The 11,837-nt window shown below is 42.2% G+C and overlaps 1 protein-coding gene across 1 annotated transcript in view; it reads left to right on the plus strand.

Annotated features, from left to right (window-relative positions):
* The window catches only part of ncam1a (neural cell adhesion molecule 1a), a 167,310-nt gene extending 162,186 nt beyond the window's left edge, over positions 1–5,124 (plus strand). Inside the window, exon 20 of the mRNA XM_079738617.1 lies at positions 4,844–5,124. Within this exon, the coding sequence (XP_079594743.1) occupies positions 4,844–5,018 (175 nt within the window). The 3' untranslated portion in view covers positions 5,019–5,124. The remainder of the gene's footprint in view (positions 1–4,843) is intronic.
* The last annotated feature ends 6,713 nt before the right edge of the window (positions 5,125–11,837 follow it).

Genomic DNA, 11,837 nt, shown 5'->3' on the forward strand with positions numbered 1-11,837 from the left:
TTCGAACCTGGAATTGACCACCGCTGAGCACCGATCATAAGAAAGCCACCAGTGTCCGTCTAACTTCATTGCCCCCCCCATCCCCTCCCTCTCAACCAATCACAAACAATCATCAAATATCAACCAATAGAATAGATGTGTCTGTGATTGGTAGCAGACTTAGCCCTCGCGTGATTGCAATAATGCACTCTAATTAAGGTGGCATGTACTTGACAATTTAGACAATTTACTGTAATCTGAGTACTTAGCTGGACAACTAGCCTAATTATTCAGCTAACCTGGCGATAATTAGCGTATTATACTGTTAGCAGCATAGTAATTAGTCTGCATTTAAATATACTTCTTCTTGCCACTCTCTTTCCCATAGTCGATTAGCAATTCCAGCCCGCATTGCTCTATTTTCTTTCTTCTTCTCAATTCTTTCCAGCGAGTTCCTTCCACTCTTTTCTTTATCCATATTTTCGCAGCAGAAAAAACAAGGCAGGCAGCAGGTTCCAACTGTTTACGAAACACATTGATCATTGGCTGTTTATCGTTGTTCTCCAAGAGACCAGATGAATTAAAAAATAGATCAAAAGTTGTTTTGCCTTAGCTTTGACAAGCCAATTCTCAGTGTTTTGTTTTATACACCTGATTGTGCCAGTGGGCCGATACGACCGTGAACAGAACAACACCGCGTGGATCTCTTCGTCTGATCGTCATTCCCCAACCTCCATGGCATCGACGCATTTACCTTTTCTGTTGACAACACTGCTGGCTTCTCATCCCCTGACAACTGACGGCGTTGGTCTTATGAATTATGAGTGACGCAGCTCTGATGGTGGCGGCGGTGCTAAATAACACATGAATCAAACTAGAATCGGTCATGTGGGGACATTTACCTTTCTAACTCTCGGATTTGAAGTGCACTTTCTATTTCTGTGATCCCTGTCCCCCCTCCCTCCCTCCGTTTCTCCCTCACTCCCTTCCTCACACGAACTCTGCATTTCTCATGTCAGGCTTTAAGGTATGACATGGCTTCTTGTATTCTCTAGCCAGTTATTCTGCAGGGATGACTGTGATTTTTACAGCCTTACAGCCTACTCGTTTAAAAATGTAACATTCCTGAGCAGTTTTACTGCTCCAAACTTTCTGAAATATAAATATAACTCCTGAAATATTAACCAGTAGCTGAATTGCAAAACCCTGCCCATATGATGTGTGACAATATACCAATATCAAACTCAGTGCTTGCATGTGATCGTTTTCATGCTCACTGTTCATCGGCAGACAGTAGGAGAAAGAAGTGTTGGTGATTTGTTTTTCTAATGAAACATGAATCACAACCGCTAAATGTCAACACTAGTTCAGGGGCTGCCTCTTGTTGATATCTCTCTTAGCCGAGAGCTATGTTTGGCAGAATCCACCGGAGTAAGATGGCTGTTTGATGGGAAGAATGCTGAGGCAGCTCCAAGTTTCATGCTGGATTTAAGAGCGCCGCTCCCTAGAAACAAAATCTCTTTGAGTGTGTTGGTTTGCAGACTTTTTTTCCCAGGGCATACTGAGACAGTAGGCTAAAAGCATTTTGTTTGACCCAAATACACACCGACATGCCCACTCACATGCATACAATCAAACACATTCGCTCACTCACTCACATACTTTCACGCACGGTATCTCTTCCACAGAAACATACACCTATACACAAACACACACACACACACACACACACACACACACATATATCAACAGTATACTGTATATATAAACACATACACATGCACACACGCACAAAACGCTGCAGCAGAATTAAGTGGGATATTGCTCCTTATAGAGTAAGGCGGTGGCATCAGACTTTTACCCTCATAGATAAGAAGGCAGAAAGACAGGCAGGCAGATAGACAGGATTTTAGTTAGCAATGTGGTGGTTCATTGACTAGATAGGTTGGATTGGAAAACCAGAGTTAAAATGTGTAGTTTTATGATTGAAGGTGTAGTATGTAGGATTTAGTGTCATTGAGTATTGAAGATGCAAATTGCAACAAACTGAATACACCCCCCCCCCCCCCCCCCCCCCCCCGCACGCACGCACACACACACACACACACACACACACACACACACACACACACACACACACATTCCCCCCTTCCAACAGCTTAGAAGAAGGTAGGGTGGCCTGTACTGGCCTGTGTACCTGTGTACCTAACCAATTATACAATCATATAAAATATATATATATACCGTCATTAAAACATTCTTATGAATATCCTACTACATGTCAGGCCTTGCTGCCGGATGCCACTTAATTCGAAACAGCGCAACTTTTATTAAAGTTTACGTTAAACAACAAAGCGCTAAATCTTAAAAATGCTAAATACTTCAAAACCGAACTGCTGAGACAGCTTGCGAAAAAAATTATCAACTGAACAACTTCTTAACCTCGGCTAAGTGATGAGTGTGCAGGAAGATGCCCTGGTGCTCAACTTCCTGTGCTATCCGAGGGTTTGTGGTGCGGCGCCTCTTGCCAAACTCAGTTGTGCTCAAACATGGCCAGGAGGGATGCGGCTGTAACAGGGCCCTGTTAAAATATTTACACCAGCTCTGCTTTTCGGGTCCTTCCTTCGTTTTGCAGTCATTTACCCCCCCCCCCCCCTTCCTCCTCCTCTGCTGTGATGTGTGAGGTCATGTCCTGTTGGGAGTGCAAGGGTTTACAGGGGAGGACGACCATGTGACTGGTCGTTCCAGGAGCCACATAGTTGTTAACAAAAACATGCAACACTAGGAGTTCCTCTCAAAGTTTGGTTTGGACATAACACACGGACACAAACACACACACACACACACACAGACACAAACATACACATACACATACACATACACACAGACACACACATACACCCTTGTCCTCAGCGGGTATTGTGAAGATAATAATTATAAGTGGATATTGATTCCCTGTACTAGCAGCAGAAGGTGGTAAGGTAGGTTCCCATTGTCAGAGGCAGCCATTTATTAAAGAATGGTCTGGACAGTTTACAAGCAGGGGGCTAACACAGACTTCCTCTGCTTGCCGAGGCACACCAGAATGTAATGAGATACACTTTGTCAGATTGAGGAAAATATTTTGTATGATATAAAACCCATCACTGTTTGCATCATATTTTTAACGATTGTATTTGCAATAGAAAATGCTTCATGCCTTAGTCCCCTTTGACACATGGTTCCCGGTAGATGGCCGGGGTAAAACCCTTGAGACACCGCTTGTGATATTCACTTTTCACAAATGGATGGATGTCCACACGTCTGGAAGACTTCTGTCTTGCGCTCTCTTACACGTGGCATAGCAGCATATGGAATAGACGGGCAAATGGACATTCCATCAGATTGCAATTAATGCAACACTTATGGATGCCAGCCGCCATAAAACCCACAGGCCAACAGGAGCGTTTCCCTTATTTGGTAACCCGTCCAGTTCCCGGCTGTTATTGATAAAGGAGCTTGTTTCCAGACAACATAAGCTGTATTGATGTTGTCATCGGATCACCCGAAAAGCATTGGAGCGTTCAATAAACAAACCGTTGTGGATTCAAAAACGTCCTCAGCGGAGTCTTGTGATTGGTTCGCTCGCCCCCACGTGAGCGTGTGTGGTCAGACAGAACGAACCCTGGACGTGCCTCTGCAGGCGTTGTGACTGCTCACATTCACAACACAGCCATAACCGGCAGTGACCGGGACATGTTGCTAGTTCTTGAACAGGCAATTTGGCCTGCTGTAGATTTACCAGGTTATCGCACTTTGAAGGACAATACTGCAAAGTGTGAAACGGGGCTTAAGAAAGCGGTTCATGCCATGAATTGAAAGCGGGTGGTATTTTGTAAAGACACAGTTCCAAATGGTCATCATTCATCGACAACATCATCCACAAAAAAAAGGGTTCCTGCCGAATGACAAGTACGCCTTTTTATCCTTGCGTCGGGCTTGTAATCCCACATGTCGCAGTGGAGGAACGCTGGATTTACAGCTTGTTTCCCCCTGGTTCTCACCGTTCCACCCCCACCTCTCTGGCCATTGTGCCGCTGCTCTTCCATCTGCACACTGTACCGTACGGCCTGGCCCGTCCCCACACCACCGTCACATTGTTTGTGTGAAAATAGCTTGGACGTGCGTGCTCTCCCGAGTCCATGTCTGGCCCGGATCGAGAGGCACGATCCCATTATGTGTGAAATGCATTCAGTTCCACAAGGACAAAAAAAATAGAGAGGAGACAAACACTCCATTCATGCATGTGTTTTTAACTCTCTCTCTGTCTCTGTGACTCTCTCTCTCTCTCTCTGTCCTCTCTCTCTGTCTCTGTCTCTGTGACTCTCTCTCTCTCTCTCTCTGTCCTCTCTCTCTGTCTCTGTCTCTGTGACTCTCTCTCTCTCTGTGTCTCTCTCTGTCTCTGTCTTTGTGTCTGTGTTTGTGTGTGTCTGCACAAACACACACATCCACACACACATTTTTTTCGGGTTTGACATTAAGTGGCATGTACCCTCCACAAAAAAAAAGAGCTGCAGTATTTGTTATACACAGGGTATGTTTTCGTCTTTCTGCGTACACAACTGAGGTAGGATTTTAAAGTGAGGCCAAAAGGCAATATGATAACCGTGCTTAGAGACACACCATGAAGCAACAAGGTTACCTCGTGTTAATGTGACTCGTGTTATGTTAAGGCAACAAAGATCATTTGTATTATTTTGTGTTTTTTGTACTATGAGCAGATGTTTCTGTTTAATTTGCTTAGCAGAATAATCTTGCCATTTGGCTGCCCCATCTCCTTCCTCTCTAATATCTCTCCCTTCCTCCCTCTCTCTCCCACCCACAGCATTAAAGTGGCGGTCGACGACAAGGCTAACGCTAATGATGCTATAACCAAGGAGGCTAACGCCACGGAGACGAAGGAGGTGAAGGAGGTGGACGCCGTGCCCAACTCCACCGCCGAGGTGAAGACCGTCCCAAACGAGGCCCCCGTTGCCAACGGCAACGAGAGCAAAGCGTAACTCCTCCGGGACCCTCACCCACCACAAACACCACCACCTTCAACTCCACATTGCCTATACCTTATGATTCCTTCAACGGTGTTTAATGAGAGCGGGTGTGGGGGAAGAGGAGAGGTTGGAGATGGAGGTGGAGCTGGAGGAGGGTGGCTGGGTGGGCTGGGCTTGGGGTTGGGGTGGGGTTAGGGGGAGGCTGGGCCGTAGGGGTTTGGATTTTGGGGTTTGGGATATGGGCTGGTGGGGTTGGGTTTGCAGGGGCAGTCTGAAAAACCATGTGACTTCTCTAGAATAAACACAAAAACAACAATAGGGAGAACATGGGGAAGGCAGATTAAAAAAGTTGACAAAAATGCATGGCAGAAAGAAAGAACGGAGAATTAAACGATAAAAACAGCCTTCCGTTTCCATGGCGGTGGTGCTCTGCACTCCTGGGTGCGTTAGATAACGAGACGGTTGACTGCCTTAGCGCCACTTATCGCTCACCTCTGTACCCCCTCGTTGTTTGTCGCCGCGTGTCTCTGGGAAAAAGGGAACCGTCAAATCTTCTAGTCTGCCCGTTTTTCTCTCATCCTTTTATTTTGTTGTTGAATGCTCTATTATATTGTCCGGTAAAAGGGAAAGCCGCACCATTCGGCCATTAGTCAATCGTAGCTTTAGGTCAAACTGGGTAGCTGCCTTTTGCCCGATGTGCAGTCATTTCTATTTAAGTCTCATTCCATAGCCCTATGGCTCTTCGGAGTGCGTCGGCCATTACTGCAGTATGTGTGTGTCTGTACGATCACGGATTATCGTTAACCTGTATCACTCTACTGTACAACGTCCACTCATCGCTGCCAGGCTTGGCGGTGTTTTAAACTCACGAGATGCTGTTGAACTCGGGTTGAGACGGATTGAACATTGCCACGCCTGATTTAATGTCTGTTTGTTTTGTGATTGTTGTTGAGATTTTAGACAATGTTGAATATAAGAACACATGGTAGTAGAAGGTTTGACTTCTAGTCCTGAAGAGATAGAAGGGTAGGTGGCGGGGAGGGAGGCCAGTAAATATACACACGTTGAAGATTTTGTCTAAATAATGTTTATGTATTTCTTTTTTTCTATTTTTTTATTCAGCAAATAAATAACACACCACTTTTGCTTTTTCCTCCGATTGCACATATGTTCATGCGCAAACACACACACACACACACACACACACACACACACACACAGACTCACGCTGATAAATGCACTCACTTGTGTACACAGGTATACTATTCATCTATCTTTTCCCACCTGCCACCAAATATACCTTACTGTTTGCATCAGTTTGCATGTATTCCTTATGGGTAGAGGGTCACATAGGATACTCACATGGTCCGAAAGGGGTTTGTCTCATAAAATAGAGAGTGTGGAGTTTCCGAGCTCAGGTTTAGATGGCAGAAGCACGGTCTATGCTCACACGCTCACTGCCCCCCCAAACTACAGTTTTTCGTTTAGTTTCCGGGGGACATTTTGAATTCTTAAAGGTGACATCTTATACCACCAGGTGTGAGTGTGATTAGCCGTTACAAGCCGTTTTGAAAATGTGCCTCTTCTGACATCACAAGTTGGCATGTCCACCTAGATGTCTAACACCTGGTGGTATAGTATGTCACCTTTAATAAGGCTGAAAGGGGATTGGAGGTTTGTTTGTCTTGTTCTGACGTTAATATTTGTATGTATACATTCGCATATATATACATAATACACACACACACACCGATTCAACAAGACAAGTTCTTATTTAAGCCATAGTACGCTGTCGGATATGGATTTAGGAAGAGACGAGAGATAGAGAGAAAGCCAACCTGCCATTTCTTTTTCTTTTGTGTTTGTACAGTGTTCCTTATACTTTAGACTGCAAGCTAATAGTGCACTGTGAATGTGTCGATATCCTAGTGTGAATACGTTGTGTTCTTTGTCTTGGAGTCCAGAAAAAAATAAAATAATGCCTAGTTGGATTCTGAAAAGTTTAGCTTATAGTGAACCAAGCAGAGTTCAGAGTTCCCTGAAGGCTGGGGTTTAGGAAAGCAAAAAGTAAAATGGAGAAAGACAGTGCCTTTAATTGTGAGGAAAACGGCATTGCATTTCATCTTTCTTATCCTCCGTCAGTTATACACAAAGGGATGTTTATACTTCATCTCCAATGTTTTTCATTTCACAATTTCACATTTCACTGTCTTCAGCAGGTTTTGATGCAAATAAAGCGCAGGTTTGTTGAAATTACAGACAACAATCGCAGCCTTTCCCTCTGGAGATAGCTCCGTGACCCTTTTTCTAATTTATATGAGAACTTCAGCGAGACTTGTTGTTCTTGCTGTTGACTAAATCTTGCTTCTATAGAGCTGAGGATAGGATTGAGCGTTAACATGGATATCCACCACACTGTAGCGCCTTAGTTACGGTTGAACACACAACTACACGAGTATAGTCCATCACATCAATTTCACATGTATGTGTATAAGACAGCGAAGTGATGACCTGATATGTTGAGCTGATTCTAGGCAAATTGTTACTGTAAATTTGTGTTTTCTTGTTCAATATCTTTTCATTGGATTTTGTGATGTGTTGAAAGTTGCCTTTTGCCCAATTAGATTATGACATGAAAAGGCTTTTATTGTCTTGTTTTTTTTTATAATTAAGCAGCTTCTCAAAAAAAAATAGAATGCAAAAGTATTCCACCATGAAATTGCAGACTTCATAATAATAAACAAGCTGGGACAAAATTCTTTTGTTTTGAAATTTTGTAAGTGCCATACTTTCTTTCTGCTAAAATTAAAACATTATCATGGATGAAAATAGCAACAATGCAATGTCTTTTGAGATTTAGTGGAAAAAATGATGGGCTTGCCAAATATTTGTTAACAAACATAACGTCACCCTTGTCCTTTCCTCGTTTGCAGCGCCTCTTTCGTCTCACAAAATATTGTTCTGTTTCGTTCGCATAATTCGGAGACGCTTCAACTAAAGGGACGTAGCAAAAAAAAAAAACGTTTTGATTTCCAACGAGTAGGCTGCGTCGTTACGCCTAACCCAAATGACAAAATTGATGCCTACAATTTGACAAAGTCATACAGAAAGAGAAATCTCATCTCCATTTTTGAATGAATCACTCCCAGACCAATATTTCGAAGTAGGAATTTAGCCCCTGCTTAGTGCTCAATGTACAGACTGCTGGTTAGGTGTAACGTCGATACCCCTCCATTTCTCCACCGTCACAGATGTAAATACTGAGTAGTACTAACTGCTGAAGAAATGTTTGTAAAATGTTTGACTTTGCCTCTGCCAGGATTTCATGTATTCAATAAAGTTAAAGGAAAATAATGGTAACGGTTTTATTTTTTAAAAACGGCCCACCGAAGCTAAGCGGTAAAAGGAAAATCAAACTGGACAGGCTCTGGATAAATACACTCTGCATTAATCTTAGCAACGTTCAGATTCTAGACTGGTCACATTAATCACTGGTACTCGGTAGATGACAAACAGAACATTTTGAATTAGTAGGCCACGGTATATGTGATGAATTGTAAATGTACTCACACATTAAATGACTAGTTAACATTGACTGTGTTCTTTGAATAGTGATGTCAATGGAGTAATGTAAAACATAAATAACCATCCAGTTGCCCATAACAAACATCGACTAATGCCAAATGCCTATGCCATGTTGCATTGAATGACCTTCCTCCACCCTTTAGTATGCACAACCCTGCTGTTCTAAAGGTTCGACACTAGGGAGCGCCATGGTTCTAATTTAGGATTTCCCTCACGATAAATTCCTATATAGGAGAACGTCCCAGAAAATAGTGATATAATACCAGTTTACCATGCATAACGGTACCCTGCAGTGCTCTGCTTGAATTATCGATCTATTGATTTCGAAAAAGACAAACATAACCCTGCCCTGCCTACGCTCTGTCTGAAGTCGGTCCGACGCCAGTGAAAAGGGTGATGTAGTGGTCAGCATTGGTCAGCAGGGGGCAGGCATGCTTGTTTATCTGTAAAGGGCAGCAAAGTTCTATGAACTGAAATTGCCACAGTCATTTCCTAATCTTTTCAAACTTATTCAACAATGTTGTGTTTTATTTTATTTTTTTTACTAAATGGCTTAGTATAGTTGTGCAATAGTTGTGCAGTTTTTTGTTAACTTTGAATAAAAAAACATCAAGAGAGGTCTGAATTTCACAAGATGCTAAGCACTCTCTCACATAGTCATTAACACAAATTATATTTGTGCAGGTTTGACTTAACATTACCCACAAAACATGTTATTTAAAACAGCCGAATCAGCTATCAGCCTTCTATTAAAAACAATGTTTACCTAATACTTTGTCAAAGAGACAAGGAACTAATTCTATATCGTCAGCATTTTGTTTCCTCCCTTTTTGCCTTTCCATTTTTTTTAAATTATCTTGTATGTTACCATTTCAGAAAAGCCTCTCCTTCCCTGACTCATGTCACTCCAGCCGTTAGTGCCTTCTCTCTCATCATCCACTCCAACCTCTGGCTTCACGCGGACCACCAGATTAGGGTCCTTTTCCGCCCTGGCCCTTCCATCCCCCCACCCATAACAATGGCCCAGTGTACACCCTGGCCCAGGAAGTGATCTGATTCTCAGATACAGAAATGGAGAAGAAAAAAAACAAACATTTGGTTTGGTCCGCAGGCTACCTGTGTCGAGCTTCAACTCAAAAAGATAAAGAGCTCCAACGTAATGATTTAAGAATGTAATCAAAGGGAAACAACTATTCTATTATTATTCTCTACTATTATTTGTTTAAGGGTTCCATGTGCCTGTTTGCCCTTCTTGTAAGGAGAGTTATTTCACTATATTATTGTTTTAAGTTTCCTTTTTTGAGTTGAACAGATAGGGGGTTAGGTAGGGGTTGCTAGGGGTTCTTTTTCTAAGAGATTTCCGTTCAGATCACACCTTATTTTTTTATACTCCAGAAATATAAACCACAACAACTCCTCTATGAGTGTTGAGCCTTTCTTTCTTAATAGACAGTCTGTGAACAACAACCCCCCCCCACCCCCTAAACCTAAAGTGTAGTCATTGTTTACAATCACACTGAGACAATGACTTCTCACCAGGCAAGATGGCCACAACTGGTTTTAAAAAGCCAAGCACACAGTAAGACCAAACCCTACATTGAGGACACTACAAAAATAACTTGAAAGGTCTACAGATATGTTCACTAATCAAAGAAAAAGTATACTTGCCCTGATGCCAAATAAGTTCTGACTTTTTGGTGAACATGAAAAAAACACAATGAATGATGCAAGTTACTGTTGGTGATGTGTGTAACTAGGGTATAGTGTGTGGGTGTGTGTGTGTGTGTGTGTGTGTGTGTGTGTGTGTGTGTGTGTGTGTGTGTGTGTGTGTGTCACCATGGGTGAGTGCACAAGCACATGTCTGCTTGCCTTTGTCTGTTCTGTGTCTCTGCTTCACACATTGTAACCTAATGTGTGCAGAATTCACCTGACACATCCTTCATTTCCTCTTACTAATGGCACTGACTGTATTTATTTTTCTGTATTTCCATCCTTATCTTTAGCCCGGTATTCATACAGGGAGGTACCCGGAATGTAAACATATATTTTTACCTTGTTTATTTTATCGCATTTGTAACTGGCATCAAATTTACTTGTTTAACCGTACTAAAATGTTTATTTTATATATTTTTATTTAGATAGACTATATTTAGTCTATCTAATTTCTACAAAATAATGCACAACCTTGTTGTGTAATATTTTTTTTTTTATCTGCTCAATACATTTCCCACCTTAAAATAGAACACATTACAGTCTTGTTCCATGAAAAATTAATCGCTTGCTGCCTTAAGTTTATGTAGGCCTTTTAACTATTTTCTATGTTTGCACTGCAATAAATTAACTTGTGATTTCTGTATTTTTTACCTCCAAGTCTCTTCACGGCACTTAATTTCCACAGCCAAGTATTGTGTCTTTTTTTTTCAACACATCTCCCTACTCCTGTATCTGCTGTTGTTCCTCAGGCCTGCCGCCTGCACACGGCAGCAGCCAGACGGCTAGCAGAGCCAGACCGCTATCCTCTGGTCGAATCCAGCCAAGCATTTAAATCAGGAAAACTCTCTTCAAATGCTCTCCTCTCATTTCTTTCCTGTAACCTTTCATTAGGGCCTCACCAAGGCACATAATCGTACCCTATGGTACCATGTTAGCTGTGTTAAAATACAATTCAAATAAAGTTAGTGGAAAATCTTTTTCCCGGCCTTTTCCACTTCTTCCATCGGATTGTGGGCTGAATGGTGGCACAACCAAAATGTCCTTCATATATATTCAAGAGAAGCTTGCAATTATCAGCCTACTTCTGCTACTACTACTAAAACTACTACTTCTACTACTACTACTACTACTACTACTACTACTACTACTACTACTACTACTTAGGTAAATTAAATAGCATTTCAATCAAGGATAGAATGCTAATTTTCTAATTAGATTCCTTAATTTCCTATTCCAATCCTAGACACTGAATATATAACAAGAGGATCAAAATACCCCAAACTTCCAAAAGTATCATCCCAAGTTGACACCAGATAATACAAATCAACACAAGCGGTAATTTGGCCCGAATTCCCCAAATAACCAAGTTTTTGATCAGCAATTCTTCAGAAGCTGAAGGTGGGTGAGGGGGTGGGGTTAGGGGATAGGAGGGGTGCGGGGGGGATATCTTCAAAGAAATAACTTCCCACTTCACTTCTTAGACGGAACAAAAAGTCCTCTTAAATGAATAGCTTCTGCTCACAGCTTGTGGCC

Source organism: Pollachius pollachius (genome assembly GCF_949987615.1).
Source record: "Pollachius pollachius genome assembly, chromosome: 6".
Taxonomy (NCBI): domain Eukaryota; kingdom Metazoa; phylum Chordata; class Actinopteri; order Gadiformes; family Gadidae; genus Pollachius; species Pollachius pollachius.